Below are 20,280 nucleotides of genomic sequence, written 5' to 3' on the forward strand. Positions count from 1 at the left end.
CCAGGACAGCCAGGGCTACACTGGGAAACCCTGTCTTGAAAAACCAAAAATGAAAGAAAGAAAAGAAGGAAGGAAGGAAGGAAGGAAGGAAGGAAGGAAGGAAGGAAGGAAGGAAGGAAGGAAGGAAGGAAGGAAGGAAGGAAAAGAAGGAAAGAGGGAAGGAGGAAGGGAGGGAGGAAAAAAAGGAAGGAAGGACAAAAGAAAGGAAGAAAGAGATGAATGAGGAGACTTCCCTCCCCCAAATATCAATGGTCCCACCAAAGAAGCTGTGAAGGAGGTAAAGAAATTCTACCTGGTCCGTGAAGAATCCATGTCCAGCACCAGCTTTGCTAAATGTTTCCTTTGCTTTTGAATATTTGGGATTTCCACCTGTGGTTCCAGAAGAGGAGAGACACAGTCAAGACCAAGGTCAAGATTAAGACTTGAAAGCGAGGCTCTCAAAGAATACTTAAGAATTACTACTGGCAGTCACCTGAAAGTTTGCTGCAGGTCTTCTGGTCCTTGTTTTCAGAGCAAATCAGTCTCCCCTTAGGAATCATGCTTTGTGTGTACGCCTTGATGTCAAGCTACTGGTGTTACCAGATCCTGCTGCCTTCCTCCCTCCCTCCCCAGATCCTGCTGCCTTCTTCCTTCCCTCCCTCCCTCCCTCCCTCCCTCCCTCCCTCCCTCCCTCCCTCCCTCCCTCCCTCCTTCCCCAGATCCTACTATCTTCTTCTCTCCCTCCCTCCCTCCCTCCCTCTCTCCCTCCCCAGATCCTGCTGTCTTCTCTCCCTCCCAAGATCCTGTGTGTGTGTGTGTGAAAATCCACTTGAGGTTCACTGTCACTCGAATTTCAAGGATGCAATACAGTGCAGTCACCCCCACCCCACCCTCACCTCTCCGCTGCCTACTTCATTTCTAGAACGAACTTATCTTGTATACATGGAACTTTGTCCCCTGGACCAGCAGCAGATAAAATGCTCAATTCCTTCCCCAACCTGTACCTGTTCTCTCTTCCCTGGACATACCATCTATAGGTTCTGCATAGCCCTACCTACTTGGGGATGGCTATATGCTTGTCCTTAGTCAAACCAGCATGAAAAAAAAAAGCTAATCACTGCTGTGTCTGCTTCCACAAGGACCAAATGCAAGAGAAAGGAAGGACATACCACCACGTAGGAACTAGCAGACCTAACTTACATGAGCAACTGAGCAGAGAAGCCCTGGCCTTAGCAGACCTGAGATGCTAAGGGATACCACTAGGACATACAGTTTGTATTTATAGAAACAAAGGAGACATGTTAGCATATTTATAGAGATGAAGCAAGATTTCCCACAGTCAGCAGTGAGTAACTCGGCCTCCACGGAGTTCTCCGCAAGGACTTCTCCCATATTGGTTGTATGTGGATGCTCTTTTTATATTTTTCTTTCTAAAAATGCCTTCCTTGAAGATTCCAGCGCAGGATTTTGGTTCTGGGCCCAGCAAAAGTAGGGCAGGATGTGAGAATTAAAAAGGAAAATTGGCTATGAATTGAACTAAAATCATCTTGGGGTTGGTTTTTTTTTTTTTAACACTAGGGGAAAATGTGAGGAAAACCTGGTGCTCTGTGAGGCACTTTCCACCCACTCAGAGCTAAGCCCGACCGAGGGCTGTGCCGAGTGCGAGGACTCCGACAGCAAGCGGCAGCATCTGAACCTGCAAAGCTGGGGCAGGGCTGGGCAGTCACTACACTGCTCAAGTCTCAGCAGGGGCGTGGGCCTTGCTGCTGAATCCCCCTAACTTCTGGGGTTGTTTCCGGCTTTGGCCAGAGCCCCAGCCACCTTCTGAGCAGCAGGTGCCTCTCAGGAGTGTTCCTGGCTAGGGGAAGATGGAAAGGAGGGCAACGGTCACCTAATTTCATCTACAGTGTGGGATTCAAGGGGCTTACAGCTGCTCTGGGCTGACTTGTATCAATTTACTCTTCGGTCACCTTTAGGTATTTAAGTATTTATCCATACCACTGACTCAGAAAGAACATGGAAAGACAAGAACACACTGGAGGCGATCTAGAGATGAAACCAGATGTGCACTGGGCAATATTACAAAGCTTCTGAAACTTCTAGCCATGGGGGAAGATATCATTTTAAATTTAAAGGAGCAGAAGTTAGCTATAATTAACTCTGAGTCTCCTAAGTTGCACTAATAACCACATTCGATGTTCATCATGGCCGAAGAAGGCTAGGGGCTACCACTATGCAGGTATAGAAAGTCCCATCATTGTTGGCATCTCCCATGTGGAGCAACTGCTAGGTTTTGTATGGCCAGTGAAAAACCACCGAGGAATCCATAAAGAGGCCCATAAAAGTCCCAGCCACTCCTTTGTCTCACCTGATAAAGCTGCAGGAGGTGGGAACTGGAAAAACTGTCTCACAGACATTTAGACAGCTTTTTAGTAAAATAGTTTAATTCAGTATCTTGTATAATTCAGAGAAGGTATTCAACCAAAGGGGCCTGACGGAGGTTCTTGTGCCAGTTTCCCAGACTCCTCAGAAGGGAGCTGCCATTCATGTCCACCAGCTACTGAAGCATGGAGATGGGCAGGGGAGGGTGGAGATGGGCAGGGAAGGGGATGCTGGGAAGGAACAGGCTGATGGGAGCTGGGACTTGGGTTAGGGATGGAGGTGATGCTGCTGCCTTTGTAAGTTTATCTATGGGAAGGTGAAGGGAGAAATCGGTGGGGGAGGGAAGGAAGAAGCAAGTAGGTGAAAGCTCCGCCATACTTGAAAATCTTGACAATGGTGTGGTCACAATGTTTCCTGACAGAATACCAAGTCAGAGATCGAGAAGAGAGAAGTAAACAGTGGAAGGCAGGATGTAGGATTTTTTTTTTTCTGTCCCAGCCCCAGCCACACTCAGCATCTCACCTCTGCCAGCAGGAACAGGGGTTCAATCACATCCCTCTCCACTTGCAGCTCAAAGTGGATCAGCTCCTGAGCTAGCTTGTCCTCCGTCTCTCCACAGAGCTTCAGCATCTTCCTGCAGGCAAGGGAGAAAGGCATCCTGAATATCCTGGACCACCACACTGTGCGGAGTCAGACTCCATCATTCCTGGCTTGATAAATGTCCCCAGGTCAACATGTGGGTTGGTTTCTATGGCTACCAGGGACCAAGCTATTCCCATTGTTTCTATGCCTGATGTTATCACCTATTCCAAACAGTGCTGGGTGCCAGGGGCAACAGGGCTACACGGGAACTATGAGAAATGTGGACGGAGAAAGTAGGCTCACCCAAGCCAAATCCACCAGCATAGGAATTCAATTGCTTCTCTCTCTCCTCTGGGATCCCCGGGGAGACTAGCTGAGACAAATCCACGAACACACCACGCCTTCACGTGAATACCCAAATCCCAATTCTGGTGGGACCTCATCAGAAGAAAACATTTACTCTAAGCCATGGAAAGTTACTTAGTACATGACCAGTACTTAAGTCATTATGCCATGGAAAGAGCCAGAAAATCACCCCACGAGTTGCTCAATACTGCAACAGCAGATGACATAATCAAGAGAAAGTTTATCTGTTTTCTGAGAAAAGGAGATTGTTTCAAAGATGTTAGTTTTCCCTAAATGGCTGTCTTCTTTACACAGCACCATGTTAATTGAAACTCGGGTAACTTTTAAATATCAATGAAAGCATTAGCAGACACAATTTATTCTCAGCTGATAGAATATTCTATTCTAATACGCTCACATATAATATGATGCTACCACTTAGTTAAAAATGTTTCCACCATTGGTTTTTGCACAAATTGCTTCTCCAACTCCCCCCCCCCCCCCGCAGTGAAGGGACTGAACCCGGGGACTTAGGCATGACCAGCAAGAACTCTAGTACTGAGCTTCCTCGGCTCTACCTGCTTTTCATATGTAGCTAGTTTTAGGGCTTATCCATGTTTACTTACGAAAAATTCATCATTTTGTTATGTATAGTTCTTTTTAATGAGTATGTCTACCTCCATGTATGAAGCTTTCCCAAGATCAAAATTTTTAGGGACCACATATGTACTGCTATGGTATATACATATATAATATATCCTCATACATACATATGCATGTGCAGTCTTTTTTTTGCATGTTTGAGAGTTTTCATTGCTCTATGGCCCTAACAATTCTCAGCATGAAAGTCTTGATTCTTGTCAAACTGATGACTCTGCACGGCATCTCTCTCAGGCCCTCCAAAAACCCTGGTCCATGAAGTTTCCCTCATAGGCTTGGCTACTTCTGAACTGGGACTTAGTTATTTGAATTTATTTACAATTCTTTATATAGTCACACATCTGTAGGGAAATGGAACAAGGAATCTAATTTGCTACTATACATGCCAAGTCCCAGCTTAAGGTTTTATCTTTGCACCTTTTTAATGGTACTTTTAACAAAACTTTCTGGTACTTTCCTTCATATTCCTTATGCTACTTCTTGATTTTTAAAACATTAGGCATCAACTGTTAACCCACAGCTATGGAAATGATCATTTAATTTGGGCTCACATTTCCTCATGCTTATTTCATTTAATAGATGTTCAGTGTTTATATTCTGACTATATTACAAGCATTCTTGTACATTCCTATCCAAAAAAAAAAAAAATCCAAACTTTCAATTTTTTGGTATGTCTTGAGTTTTTTCCTGCTCTGTTCCTGACATATGTGCAGTGCCTGTAGAGGCCAGAGGAGGGCACCAGATTCCCAGGAACTATAGTTACAGACAGTTGTAAGCTGCCATATAGATGCTGGGAATTGGTCCCAGATCCTCTGGAGAACAGGTAAGACTCTTAACCACTGAGCCATCTCTACAACCCCAACAAATTTAAACGTTTAAAAGTCTGAGTTTTTGAAACATTTCAGATTTAAGATTTTTGTGTTAAAGACACTTACCTGGTGATGGCTATGTAAGTATTTTAAATCCACGAAAATTCCACACTGTACAAACTGGTCTCAAGCTTTTGAAAGAGGGGCTACTCCACCCGTGCTGGAGGTAAGCTGTACAGCTAGTGTGTAGTGAGCACCGAGCTCATACTCACTTAGCGTCCCTAAAGTGAACCACAGTTCAGTTTGCTTGCTTCCTGTGTATCTGACTGAGCCCCAAACACCAGCTACTTTTCCAATTGGCTCAGGGCACTAAACACTGGATGTGTATGAGCTACGTTTTCTTGAACTCATCTCCCCTGAACACATGGCAGCGTGGAGCAGCCTCTTTCCATCCATAGGACACGACTGTCTTCCTGGGATCTTCCTCCACTACTTCTGGGGCTGGCCATGGCTCTGCCCTGCATCTTTCACCCTACATCCATCTCTATTTATTTATGTTGCCCTTCTGGGGAAGCAAAGTCATGGTTTAAAGCCACAGTCCTCACATCCCTCTCTACGCTCTCTTTCCTGTTTAGAAGGCTGTTTTAACTTGCCAGCTTCCTTCGTTGTTTTTGATGGCTCTGGGGGAGTCACACTTCTGGTTTTTCATGAGAGCACAAGGCTTATTTCCAGGAGCTTGTGCAGTCTTCTGGCACCGCTGTTCCGGGTCGCAAACCTCAGGCTCACATTAATGGTTTTTCCACTGTTCTAGGAGCTCAGCAGGCCCTTTCAAGTTTGGAACTCAGGCCCTTCCATCTGGAAAAGGCTCTCGGATGATGTCTGTTTATTGTCATCATAATTCCTTCCTCTCTTTCTGAAAACTCCTGCTACTTGAACATGACTTCTGGAGCCATCCCTCTAATGGTTTTCCAAGTTTGTCTCTCTGCCATGTCTTTGTCTCCATGCCTGATTTTCTGGCTGGTTTCCCCCAAATTATCTTTGACCGAGAATTCTGCATCTACAGTCATTTGTTTTCACGTTCTCAAAAATCAGATTTGCTTTTGATTTCTGAATGTTCCTGCCTGGTAAACAACATCCTTCTGATTCCCCTGCCTTCTCCTACCAGTTGAAAACATTGCCAACACTTCATCTACAATCTTTCCTCCCCGCCCCTCTCTAGTTCTCTCCAATTATATTTCTCTCGTGGATTGATGGAGGTTAGACTTCCCTTGGATGCTTGGGGACATCTAGTACCTGCTTCTGTTTAAGGGCGGGGATGGCAAGCTTGGAGCCTGAGAGGGTGGCAAGGCAGCTGAGAGCAGGGTGAAGAATGAACCATGGGCACTCTCCCACCCTAACATCCTCACAGGCTTAGGCCCTTCCTTGGTGCTCCAGGGAAGATGCTTCTACTTCCTTCCCAGGAGGGGTAAAACTTGGAGCCATGAGGCCGAGGTGTGTCACATCTGTTATGTTCAGGAACCCACAACCCTCCTCTCTAGTGCCTGGTACTGCTACCTTGCTGTGCCCAGAGTTCAGTACTTTAAAGTGTTTCTGTTTATCTCCCAGGGAAAGCTATGCTGGGGGCGGGGGGGGGGAAGAGAAATCTCCTGCAGGTGTGGACTGTGAAAGCTTTGCATTTAATGTGTACCTGAAAGATTTACGCTCCCATTATTTTAATAACCTATTCCACCTCAAAGACCCACAAATGGAAACCCTGGTACCATCATTCCTGAGCATTAAGAAAATTCCTCGCTGTACTTTATGCCAGACCTTGGTGTGCCAACTGCTGGTGTCGGGTTATCGTACTGGGATGTGCCCAAGAAGTTCCTGGCTTGTTATTTCTTTCTTTAGAGTGCCATAGTCTCAAACCAGAGACTTCCCGTATGGTAAGCAAGTGTGCACACTGAGCCTCATCCAGCCTGTCCTTGGTGATTGTTATACCTGGAAACTCACACAGTTATGGCACTGGTGTCTTTTCCTTGTTTTTGCCAGCACTGTGGATTTGTCTTTAAGGAAAACAAAAATGCCTGTGTTCTAACTTCAGTGGATTCTAGAAGGGAGCCAGATCGGATTCCCTGTGGTGTCACTGTATCTCTCCCTGTGGTGTCACTGTATTTCTCCCTGATGTGCAGAGTGTGTCCATGTGTCTACAGTGTTCTATGTTTAAAAGTTTGCTTTATTCCACTTCCACCTGTGATGACTCGGGACACAGTGGAGGCCATCACCTTCTCTATTAGTTACTTTTCTCGTTGCTTTGATCAAATACCTGACATGAAGCAACTTAATGGAAGAAGGATTTCTTCTGACGTAGGGTTGCAAGAGATGCAGTCCATCGTGGTGGCGAAGGAAGGCAGCTGACAGCTCTCTGGCAGAAACAGCACAAGTAACTACTTGCTCATATCTCAGCACAATCAGGAGAGAGGCCAGACAAGAGGGGCGCAGGCTATAGACCTCAAGGCCCTCCCAGGACAGCACCTCATCTTTTAGTTAGACCCTGCCTCCTGGAGATTCACGAACCTGTAGTCGCCAGCTGGGGACCAAATGTGCACACATGCGAACCTACGTGGATTGTTTTCCACTCAAACCACAGTGCCTTCACCCACTGTCTCCTAGCCACCCTGTCTCCTCCGTGGACAGTTTGCATTTCCAGTCCTTTTTGTTTTCCTTCTAGTCATTTCTTCTCTTTCTGCTGCTTTGGAAGATAGACATTACACGTTCTACTTCTGTCCCTGTGTGTGTTGGTAGTTCTTTCCAAGGTTGTCACCTAGAAGACATCTAGAAGACAGGATCTCTTCTATAGGTATATCTAGGGTCTCACACTGTGGCCTAGCCAAGTCTGGAACTCACTAGCTAGCTTAGACTGTCCTCCAACTTTTATCAATCCTCCTGCCTCAGTCTCCTGAGCTCTGAGAACACAGGTGTAAGCCACCACACCAGGCTTCCTATTCTCTTTGCTTGTCTAACACACATAAATTTGAAGGTAATATATCTTATTTTCCTTTCAAATCACACAAGATCTGAAGACAGTGCTTCCTCCCAGTGTCTCCTGTTGTTACTATCTAATGATGGAGTTTTACCAGGCTATTACCCACCAAATTAATCATTCTTACACTGTTGTTTTTTTTTTAATTTAATGCTTGTATTTTGTTTATAGTGAAAGATAGTAAATAAGCCACCCAAATCATGCCACTTTGGCATAAGGATTATTCTGAGGTGAAGGCAAATAAGAAAAAAAAATATCAAAAGTGGGATCTTTCTCCCCACTGTCCACCTAAATGCAAGAAATAGATTTACAAACATTTTCCTCCTCCCTTCTACCTGGAAGAGCAAAAATTAATCACCAGGCACCTCCAGACCCCAAAACAGAGCCACAGGAACCCAAGTTGAAATCTTTGCCAACTGGTCCTGGCTTCTGTTAGCTCCCCATGTCTTTCCCCTCCCACAATTTGCCACCCCAGAAACTCCTCTCCCTTTGTCTTGTCATTGCTTCTCAAACTGTTAGTCTCTTGTCAAGACGCTGTGCAAACCCACGTCCTACCACCGGTTATTCATCGCTGAAGAGCCCCACGTGCATGCCCTACACGTGCTGAGAAGACGGGCTGCTCTCCTGGCGAGCTGCCAGCTGTTAATCTTATAGAAAGGCTGGAGGGACAACAAACCCTTTCCTCCCTTGCAGCAGTAATCTCACGTTCTTCCATGCTGTGCACACGTCACAGCTACCCTCTGGACACAGTTCACTTCAGGAAACTTCAGTCTGTTCGATATGCAATCTGTCCCTTCATGGTGACTCTGTAAGCACTAACTCTCTGCCTGAAAATCCCTTTATTTCCCCCTTAGTCTTAGATAATGACTTCATTTAGCATGAAAGTCCAGCGTTCTTCACTTGTCACTTGGTACTTGAGCACATCCTCTACCATCCCCTGGCATTTATGTGGCTCATGAGCAGTCTGTCACCAGTTTAGCGCCCTGCAGTAGGTGATCTTCTTTTCCTCTGGCTGGCTTTGAATCCTGCATTCCTTTCTACAGATCTCCTCCCCTTTAGAGATGTTCGTCTTCCCAGCTAGAGCTGAGAATCACCCACTGCAAACGTCCCGTTTCCTTCTTTGGAACCCCCTCTAGGCAGAGCCAGTGGCTGCACAGTCCCTCTTGCCTCGCAATGTAACGGCTCACAGCTTTGGCTAGGACGTCGTTGTGTTGTTTCCAAGTTCATCAACTTTGCATTGGTGTACAATCTCCACTTCAGCTCAGTTAAGTGTTTACCAGCACTCTACTTTCAGTCTTAAAGAGTTCTGGGTTTCACTGGTTTGTTTTATTCAAATCTGCCCATATGATTTAGTTTCTTTGTCAATGACTTTGTCTTTGGTTCATTACACAATTCCACTCTAGTTACTGTTTTGTACTTTTCTGTGTCCTGCTATTCTTGCTTCTTAGAGTGCTGAACTGGCTGCTGAGTGGAAGTCATTCTGATGATTTCAGCTCCAAATTAGCTCGGCTTCTCCTGCTGGGAACCCCGTAAGTTCTGACACCTGATGGAAGTCACCTGTTTGCTCCACTTGAGCCTGGGGATCTCGCTGACCTTTGCCAGGCTTAAGTTCCCTTTCCCACGGGGACTTGCCTGATGTCACAGACAACAGCACTTTGCCTGGGGATTCTGATTTTCATTGAAAAGTCTTCTCCTTTCACACCTAGAATTCAGATGATGCTGGTGCTCCATGAGGAGTCTTAGTCCCCGCGTTACAGATAGAGACATACCTAGATTTCACACACACACACACACACACACACACACACAATCTATCCCTTACCCGAGAAGCGTGTCGTCTCCCAGGATGGCAGAGCCCTCCATCAAGCACTGAGCCAGTGTTGTCAACGGCAACTTTTTCTGCAAAGGAAGCAAACGCGGCACTGAGAACTTCTATCCGTGTCCTCTGAAAGGACAAAGTCAAAGGCCTGAAAAGCTATTATATGAAAACAGCTATGAAACATCTGACTTCAAAACATGTTTAAGCCCGAAGGGCTCACACATGTCAGACTTAAGAGGTGAAAAGAAAAAGCGTGGGAAGTTAAAGTATCAATGTGCTACTCTGGAAACAGCCTAACATCTGTTCAAAGGTAAAGTGGGATAACAGGAAGGAAAAACACGGACTGTTTCATAATCATGTTCATGAAGGTTTGAGCAATGCATTCCTTTTCCCCAAACACTATTTTCTTGGAGTCTACCCACTCCATTGTTTAAACAAGACAGCGCATACTCAACAGAGAAAAGGGTTTGCATACGACTGCAGTGCACAGCAAAGCCAGCGAGCTCATGAAAAGGCAACTCAGCTCATGAGAGACCGAGGAAACCCAATCAGTCATCCAAACAACAAGCCACCACTCACACCCACCCGCATGGATGGCTCTATTGAACGCTTATTTAAATAGAAAATAAACACTAGTTTAGCATGTGAAGAAAGGCATTCTCATATTTTTGGTTGTGGGCCTCGCCTTTAACTGCTGAGCCATTTCTCCAGTCCTAGAAGGGCATTCCTATTGGAAATTTAAAATGGTCCTTCACTGTGGCAAAATTTCATAGTAGCTTAAATACTAACCAAAGACTAAATCACTCAGGATACATGCATCTCTGAAGTGCAAACAAGTATCTGAACACATACTCATCAGTGTGACTAGCAGCCTCCGTATAACAACCAGAGGGTAGAAACAGTTCAAATGTCGATGGGCTGAGAGAATGTTGTCCATCCACATGAAGAGACATCCCTCAGCCTCACCAGATGCCATGATGGTGCCCAGTTTCTTGCACATCCATCTATTCAAATTCTAAGCACTTCTTATCTTGCTCTTGCATCACTATGTTCCTTTTTACCATATTCCTCACAAACATTAGCATATGCTACAGTTGACTGCAAAATGTTCCCCACAGGTCCCTGTGTGTGAATAGTTGGTCCCAGCTGGTGGTGCTGTTCTGGGAGACTGTGGAACCTTTTGGTCACGGGATGGTGGGTGTAACGGTGGTGACAGTCCACCAGGGATACACATTTGATAGTTACAGGTCAGCCCCAGTTCCAGCCCAAGCTCTCTGCATCCTGATCCTCTCTCTGACATCTGAGAAAATGCTGTCAGTCCTACTTTCTCCCCACGACAGACCAATATCCCCTGAAACCATGAGCCAAAACAATCATCCTCCCTTCGGTAGCTTCTGTTACATGGTTTGTCACAGTGTCAAGGCCGGTCAGCAACACATCATTCTGCCCTCCTGCTTATGTCGAGATGTCTTTCATACCACTCCCTAACATCACATCTAGAGCTGACTCCTTGGCTTTTAATAACCAGGGGAATCACTGAGTGAATGGCAACGTATTTACGTAAGTCCTTTACTAATGGTTTAACTGTCCCTCCAGGAGAGAGACAGAGGTGAATCTGAGGGTCAGGAAGAAGCGGGGAGGGGTGGTTAAAAAAAAAATCAGTTATTTTTACTCACATAGATGTTTTGGGAATCATGAAATCAGAAGGAAATCATCAGGGGCAAGGAAAGCAGTAAATAGGTGGTACCTCCACAGAGACAGGGACAGGGGAGCCCTTCCTCAAGGCAGCAGGTGGGATGGATGCTGGTGGACTGTAACCCCAAGAGGGTTCATGTCTACTTCTAAGGAAATTCCAAAGCAAGGGTAGGCACTCCACAGAAACAGCTTCTGTAGTCACTCATGCCTACCGACCATCCATCACCCAGGTCTTAGCTGCTTTCTCCCACCCTCTGCCCACCCCCACGCTGGTCCTGATCCTTGCTGAATGGATGGATTCTGTAGCAGGCTTCAAGCCAGGCAGTGGTTTTCAGGGACAAAGATGAGCTATTAAAGTGAACTTGTCCCCTGCTACTTCAGAATAAGACGAGGAAAGACAGAATGTCCCAGGTTTCGATGCATCAATCTGTCGTGTCTGAAATGACTGTTCTTTCTAAAATTACCCTGGGCTTAAGAGGCATGGTTTGTAAGATGGCTCGGGTATACAATCTCCCTCTTATATACTCTGTTCCTCCACATATATCTGTATTCGCATCCTTTCATGTGACCCAGGAAAACTGCTTCCCACTCTCCTCCAGTTCTCTGTCCTACAAAGCAGCTTCTGTGGTTTAATCCCCGAAAAGCCAAGGTGTCTTGCTCAGGCCACAGCAGCATTAAGTACACTATAGTCATTTATAAGTGCTACCTTGTCACACTCACAAATAACCCCACAGGGTCAGAAACCACTGCTATCACCACTTCCCAAATGGAGGAGCTAAGGCTTAGGAAGTCACTCACTCGCTCAAGGTCAGGCGAAATGAAGCAGCAGCTTCAGTTCATGGGAGACTCCAGGCTTGACTTCAGAGCCCTCTCACTAAAATGCCTCTTATTTTAAATTGGTGGGCTAGTGTGTCAGGCAGATCCTGTGCCTCAAATACTCATGGACTATCTGTTCCTGACATCAGTCTATTTTTATCACCGCCTACCATGTGGCAGGGCCTGTTTTAGGCACTGAGAACACAGCTGGTGGAGACCAGACCCCTGTTCTCATGGAGCTTGGTTATCAGTGACAGAGATCAGTGATCATGGTGCTTCGGGCACTAATATGCACTATGAAGAAAATGAAGCAGAATGATGGGCTGTGGGAGATGAGGAAGCCCGTGCCCTGGGTGGCTGGAGTCTCTGATGATAAAGGTGGTGATTGGAAAGAGCAGTGACTAAAAGTCACTGGCCCAAAATACTTGGAAAGAACGGTACGCAGAGGCCAAAGCAAACTCAAGAGCTCTGGCGGGGATGCAGCTCTCAAAAATAAATCAGGGCGGTTGGAGAAGGATGAGAGGAAGATGGAGCAAGAGCTGAGCTCAGAAACATGAACAGAAGACTCGTGACGGAGTCCAAACTCTGCTCCACAGTGGACGGGAGAGCCCTTTGTTGGGACTCAGCAGGGACAGTGGCCTCATCTGAGGCCCATGTTCAATACCTGCCTGAGAGGTAGCAGGAGATGGAATATGAAGAGGGAGGAGAGTGCTGGGAACCACCATTGAATGATGACCTCAGGGACCAGAGCAGTGCATGCCACAGCGAAGTAGAAATTCACAGAGAAAGAGCCAGGAGGGCTTCCGGGAAGCCTGACTGAGGGTTCTAGAAAGGGAAAAATAAAGAATGCCATCTGGGATAGAGGCTGAGCCAGTGGGTAGAACTTTGCTGGACTCTCCCAGGAGGGCTTCCAAAACTGCAGGTTCTGGGTTCCTGACTCAGAGTCCACAAGTCTTCTCGGCTCCTATTTCCCTCTGGGTGACGATCTCAGCTGTAAGAGTCAGGGGTCAACCAGGCCCCTCTTTTCAGGCACTCCTTATTCATGCAAAGCAGAGTCAGGGTGCTCTGCCAGCAGCATCCTTTAGGCCTGCTGGCCTTTCCAGTTCCCGTCTTCTTTGGGATCTCATCTAGGTCAAGGCCATAAGTGTCTAATCACGGCCTCCCTTCTACCAAGCCCACTGTGGTGAGCAACTGGGATGCCAGGATACCTTTTAAGGATGAGGTCCAAGTTTGTCAGGTGTAACCCAAACCCCTGCAAGCCCCCACTTATGCTACCTCCCTCCTCTTTCTCTGGGGTTTACTTGCTTTCAACACACTTTTGTTTCTGAGGGATGTCTCACTTTTCCCTGGCCCTGCATCCTTCTGGTCTGATGTTCCTGTGTGTGTCTATCTCAAGCCCACTTCCTACCGTGGAATTCCTAGTAATCTGCTCTGTAGCGCTAAGAGACAAGCCATGCACTTGATGCCCATGATAGCACCTGCTGGTCTCTAACCTGGACCTTCCAGGACAGAGGCCCAGCTGAACGTGCTTCTTGACATATACACTAGCCTATATGACAGACATGGGATCTCAAACATCTGTTCTTTTTTTTTCCCCTAAATATTTGTTAAAGGGGAGAGACACCATTTACGTGTTGTATGTGACCTTCTCATCAGCTAGGCAGAGCTCAGACCCCTATCAACTACTGACTAACCAGCTACTGGCCTGGACTAACAAATACAAGCTGGGAATGTGATACACATCCTGGCCCCTCTGCGTCCTGCACTGGGAATCCAGACGAGTTCAGCAACCACAAGATAAGGATGCTTTTCTCACCACCAAGGCAGTGGAAACTGCCCAGCCCTATGGTTAAGAAGCCATAGCTTTCAGGACCGATTGCTAAAGGAGATGAGACACAACATGAAAGGCCTAACTGATTCCTAGACATAACATAGAATGCAGTCAGAATATACTTCCCACATGCAAACCAACCAATCCTGTGGCCATGCTCCACCAGGCACTCTTCTGGCCAAGATCCACCTATCCAGTCATGCCACTAGGAGGCAGGGGCCAGTCACCTAGGCACAGCCTTGCACTTCATACCCTGCAGAAATTACTCAAGCTAACCAGAAGTGCTCCACCTGCCTCCCTCCTTCCCCTCAGCAACTGTATGAAGGTTCCTGTTCACACCTTCACTTCCACTTCCTAGTCACCCCCAGTGCTGCCCCTGTACATCTCCAGGAAGCCCGGATGGCCCCTGCTCCCAGGGGCTGAGTGACAACCCTTCACCCATGCACCTGCCTTCAGATCTGTTGGCTAGGACGTACCTCAAAGGCTCTAGGAATAAGTCAATGTCTGCTAACTGGATAAAATTGGCAGAACTCCCATCCCAGCTAAAACTCCACACATTAGGTAATTCTGTCTTCGTCCAGGAAGTTATGTTGGTGTCATTTTGCTGTCAACCTCCAAGGCTGGTTTCAAGCCTCCCACAGTAACATTAAAGTTAAACTCTTCCATTTTGTTTTGTTTTTCAACAGGGTCTCCCATAGCCAGTCGGACTCCAAACTGACTATGTAGCCAAGGCTAGCCTGGAGCTCATGATCCTTCTTCTACCTCCAGAGTGTGGAGGTTACAGGTGCGTGTCATCCCACTTGACCGTCAAATGAGACTCTTGACAGAAAAATATACTGCACTTGGAATCAGTTATACTGCAGCAAAAGAAAGGATGTTGGTCAAAGGTTGCCTGAGCTCCAGGTCCCTATCTGGAACAGCAACCCAAGTAACATATTAGACCACCATGGGTCAAGGGAGTTCACATCCAAAGGTATTTTGCAAGCTCCTCTTTAGGACTGCTTGGGGCCACCCTACTGGAATTCCTGACACATGCGTGATTATGTCTAAAGATATTTTCCAGAGCTGAGGTTTTACTTATATCACACACAAGGGATTCTTATTGAAAATAGAGTGGAACTGATCTATTGGGAGCTCTCCAAGGCCAGCTGGACTGGGACTGAATAAGCATGGGTTGAAACTGGACTCTCTGAACATGGCGGACAATGAAGGCTGATGAGAAGCCAAGGACAATGGCACTAGGTTTCGATCCTAATACATGATCTGGCTTTGTGGGAGCTTAGCCTGTTTGGATGCTCACCTTCCTGGACCTAGATAGAAGTGGGAGGACCTTGGTCTTCCTGTAGGGCAGGGAATTTGGACTGCTCTTCAGTATCGAGAGGGAGGGGGAATGGACTGGGGGGAGGAGAAGAGGAGTGGGGATGGGGGAGGGGAGCGGGGGGAGGGGGCATTATGTGGGAAGAGGGGGAGGGAAATGGGAAACGGGGAGCAGTTGGAAATTTTAATTAAAAAAGAATAAAAAAAATGAGGAAAAAAAAAGGAAAATAGAGTTTGAGTATCCCCAATCTGCAATCCCTAAAACCCAAAAGTGCTCCAAAATCTGAAACATTCTGAGCACTGACCAGTTGCCACCAGTGAAAATTCCACACCCGGCCACATGTGACAGCTTGCAGTAAAAACAGAGATGCACCAAAATATTAAATAGTATCATCTTCAGGCTGTGTGAGTAGATGGCACGAAACAAATGAATTCATGTTACACTTATGTCTGAGCCCCAGGTTACCTGTGGGCTCACAGATATTCCAAAATTCTAAATATTTGAAATCCAAAACACTAAGTATTTGGGACAAGAAAGAAAAAAGAGTGAGGGCTGAGCAATCGTGGCTGGTGTTGGCATTTGTGCAGAGACTGAAGGAAACATAGGGCACACTCATTCAGTCCAGGGCACTCATTCTGTGACTCTCAACAGCCATGGCTAACATAAGCAGGGGCCCCAGGACACCCCAGCAAACAAAAGCCAGCACAACTAATCCAACAGACACCAAACACAGATGGAAATTTAAGGAGGAGGAACGGGAGGAAGGCCATCTGTCTTAGACACCGCTCCTAGAGCAGTGAGAACCACTCTGACAAACAGTTTAAGAGAGAAAGGGTTTATTTGGCTCTCAGTTCCGGGGCATTTATAGTTCATCACCGCAGGAAAGTCCACATCAGAAGCTTGAAGTAGCTGGGCACAGGGTTACCACAGTCAGGAATAGGCAGCAATGCATGCTGCTGCTGCATTTATAGCCCATGAGCTCACCTAGAGGATGGTGCCTTCCATGGTGGGCAGGTCTTCCCACCTCTGTAGAATTAAGATAGCCCCCACAAGCATGCCCACCCATCTCCCAGATTATTCTAGATGTTGTCAAGCTGACAAATTAATACTAACTAATACCATCCTAGATTGCAAAATACCCATAATAAAACAACATAGCTCCAGTAAGTGTTTGCCTTGCAAACACAAGGCCCTGAGTTCAATTCCCAGAACCTTTTTTTTTTTCTTTTTCAAATAAAAGTCAGGTGTGGTGGTGCATGCTTATAATCCCAGTGCTAGGAAGGCAGAGATAGGCAAACCCCTGGGGTTTGATGGCCAGTAAGCCTGGCCTACTTGGTAAGTTTCAAACCAGGAAAAGTCTTTTGTCTCAAACAAACAAAGAAAAAAAAAGAGAAAATGGTTGAATGGTTTCTAAGGAACAATACCTAAAGTACATAAGCACCACTCCCAATATGAACTCCCCCAAACATACATGCACATACATATGCATGCATATACACATGCATGCGCGCGCGCGCACACACACACATACACACACAAAAGTATCTTTTGCTCTTTTGTGGAACTGAAGGAGGAAGGGATGAAAAGGAAAGACAAGAAAAAGATATTTATACCACTCACTGCTAAGTACCAGGGTATTCACAATGCTTACTGTTACTGAAATCAGTTCAAAAGAAAGGCATCGAAGTAGCTTTACCCAGCAGGCATTCTGTCACCTCATTACAGTGAAAACAACTTTCAAGGGTTTTTCTAGGTCCCTGGAAACCTCGGAAGTCAAGGTAGACTGTCTTCCGTGGACCATGGATATGACTAAGGTAAATATAATCCATGATGGAGCTGAATCAATGAAAGGTGTCCATGCAGGGGAACTCTCCCTCAGAGGTAGGCTCTCAACCACTTAAGCATGGTCCTGACATCCTGGGGGTATCTGCCCTATGAAGGGGGCCTCAGCTTGGTTGGTGAGGGTGATACTTCAGGCAGGGTTAAAGAGCAAAAACTCCCTCACAGCAGAAACAAGCACTGAGGCTTGCTTGGTTGAGCTTCAGACACAAGAATAGCCTCAGCAAGCAATGCCCTGGGGGTGGGATGCTGGGTGTCAGGACACAGGATCTAAGCTACACAGGATCTAAGCTGCCTGGGCTCAGCAGAGGGCACTTACCGAGCGCTTGTCGGCCTCTGCTCCCTGCTGGCCCTGTAGACACGCGGTGAGCTTCTTGTGTGTGCTGTGGGACACTTGTTTCACCAGTTCTAGGCGCTTCTCTACCTGCACAGACAGTGGGAGGCACAGTGAGACAGAGGGCAGGAGTGGACAATAGTGACCTGTTACCAGAAAAGCAAGGATTTCTGGGCAGAAAATGCCCTGTGTTGGAGAGCTGAAGCGAGGGTGGGGTGACCACAGCCTGGGTGCACCCCTGGTTGTAGGGATAAGCCCCGCCCGTTAGGGGGCGTGTTCGCCTCGGGCTAATGTTTACATATAAATCTGCCGGCAGTGCTCCCAGCCGCCCCTTCTTCTGTTTTCCTGTTCTCCGCGGGAACCTGTGGTTCTGTAAGTCTATTTCCCCATTAAAGCTGTATATATTTTTACAATCTGTCTGCATTCATTTACGCCGTTACACCTGGTACTCTGTGAATCTTTCCCCCAAGAATCTTATCTAAGTCAGTACCTTGGGGAGACTGGCACCAGGAGACCCTCAAACACCAAGCCACAAATATGCTTAAATAAACATATTTGCATACGACCCACAGACCTCCCCTGGTGTATCTGAAATCGACTCTGGGTTACTCACTATGCTTTATACAATGTAAACCCCTTGACAACAGCTACAACACTGACTTATTTAGGGAATGGCAGGAAGGAAAGTCTGCACATGCTCAGTACAGAAGCAGTTTACCCAAGTATTTTTAATATGCAGCTGGTTAAAACCATGGATGTGAGCTTGCATCTCTGGGGAGCCAAAATGGAAAGCACTGTTAGAAACAACAGAGTTTCAACTCCTAATAGTTTCTAGGGAAGCAGCAGAGGCATGGAAACTAAACAGAGAAATGGCTCCATTTCAGAGGAAAACATCTTCAGGATCTGGCAGGCAAGGTAAGTGGCAACCCACCTGGAGAAGGTCTTCGCTCAGAACTTCAGTCTTCTCTGCCCTAGAGGGAAGATGGAGAAAAGGGTCAGCAAATGCGTGCATACATTTATACATACACACATACAGATGTACACATGTTAATACACATTTATATATACATATGCTAATACATACACATTCCTATGTAAATGTTAGTGCATACACACATACCTATATACAGACTTAGGTAAGAACACAATGGACAAATCCCACTGTTTCTCCAGCAACTCCAGTGAAACAGACAAGAGTACCAGAAACTCTTAATAGGAGAAGATATAGACAATTCTAGAATCATCCAGAAACACAAACTAGTATGCCAGCAAAGCATAATGCTCAAGGTTCTCTGTAGTGCCCCACCACAGACTTGGACCTGTATCGAGGACAACAAACAGTTTCTACTATTTTTTCTTAAGAAGGCTGTCACACCCATGCATTCAGCTTGCCCCTAAAAACAAACAAAAATAGTAGGATCCAATGGTGCAATTCATAAACAGCAAATACAAAACCGGTACTGAATCCTAGCAATGAATGTAGAGACTCTGGCCATGGCTGGACTTTCAAGTCTTAGGTCCCTAATTGCAGCTGGCATGATCAATGCAGAAGAAAAGACAAGAAAATGAGATGCCTTCCCATCAAAAAAATCAGCAAGTCAGGTATGGTGGCACATGCCTTTAATCCTGCACTCAGGAGGCAGAGGCAAGCGTATCTCTGAGTTTGAGGTCAGTCTTATCTACACAGAATTGTAGGTCAGCCAAGACTACATAGTGAGACCCTGTCCAAAAACAAAAACCCATAACATAACCAAGACTGTATTAAATAAGAGGAATATACAAAACATAAACTCTCTCCACATACTAGTAACAGACCCTTGAAAATACTCTTAGTAACGGTTCCAAAAGATTAAATTCTTTGGTGTCAGTCTATCAAAACTTATAAAGAGCCTGCATAAGCTCAGATGTTTCATCAATCCTCACTGGTGGTACTGTTGGGTATGTTTGGGAGGTACGCTCTTGCCACAGGAAGTATGTCCCTGGAGGCAGGCTTGGAGAGCTTAAAACTTGTGACATTTTTCTCTCTCTGCTTCATACTCGCAGATCAACATGTGATCTTCTCCGACCTCAGCTTCCTCCTCCTACCACCACATCTTCGCTGAGCCATCATGGACTCTAACACTCCGGAACCATAAGCACAGACACAATTTTCTATAAGTTACTTTGGCCACGGTGTTTTATCACAGCAACAGAAATGTAACCGACACACCAGCAAACTACAGAGTGCTTATGAAGAAATTCACAGAATATCTAAGTCAAGTGGAGAGACATAGGATGTCTGTGAACTAGAGAACGCAACGGAGTGAAGGTACCAATTCCTCCGTAAACTGACCTCAGATGGGATGCAACCCTGGAGCTACAGCAGGACTGGCGGTAGAGATAGAGAAACCAACTCCAACATGACAGTGACATGCATAAAAGGGGAAATGAATACTGCATCCCTAGAAAGAAAATTAAGTTATAGCAGTCACATGATCAGATTTTAAAATTAAATAATCAGGAGGATGGCATTGGCAAAAGGAGAGAATGTACCAGCCAGAAATAGATCCAGACTCATGACCAAGTAATCTTGAAAAAGGAACAAAGACTATTCCAGGAGAAGAAAGAATCTAACAAACTGTCACGGAACACAATATGCAAAGGTGCGGACCCTGGCTCTGTGCAATCTATACAAATTAATCACAATAGATCATAGGTTTCAATAGAACATAAAAATATGGAGCTTTCAAGTACAGGAAGGATTATAGTGACCTTCATTAGAGCTGTGGGTTCTCAGGGACAACATGAAAAGCATTCTGCATAAAAGAAAGAATTGGTACGTTAGACTTCTAGTGAAATGAAAAGTTTAA

General features: G+C 46.0%; 1 protein-coding gene across 4 annotated transcripts in view; it reads right to left on the reverse strand.

The window, feature by feature from the left end:
- Positions 1-20,280, reverse strand: part of Arhgap44 (Rho GTPase activating protein 44) — a 150,804-nt gene that overhangs the window by 53,167 nt on the left and 77,357 nt on the right. For all 4 annotated transcript variants that reach the window (XM_057775761.1, XM_057775759.1, XM_057775758.1 and 1 more), the window contains exons 2-6: positions 18,363-18,402; positions 17,417-17,521; positions 9,602-9,678; positions 2,884-2,995; positions 293-369 (exon numbers count right to left, since the gene is read on the reverse strand). In XM_057775761.1, coding sequence (XP_057631744.1) covers positions 293-369; positions 2,884-2,995; positions 9,602-9,678; positions 17,417-17,521; positions 18,363-18,402 — 411 coding nt within the window. The remainder of the gene's footprint in view (positions 1-292; positions 370-2,883; positions 2,996-9,601; positions 9,679-17,416; positions 17,522-18,362; positions 18,403-20,280) is intronic.

This window comes from Chionomys nivalis, chromosome 7, assembly GCF_950005125.1.
Source record: "Chionomys nivalis chromosome 7, mChiNiv1.1, whole genome shotgun sequence".
NCBI classification, from domain to species: domain Eukaryota; kingdom Metazoa; phylum Chordata; class Mammalia; order Rodentia; family Cricetidae; genus Chionomys; species Chionomys nivalis.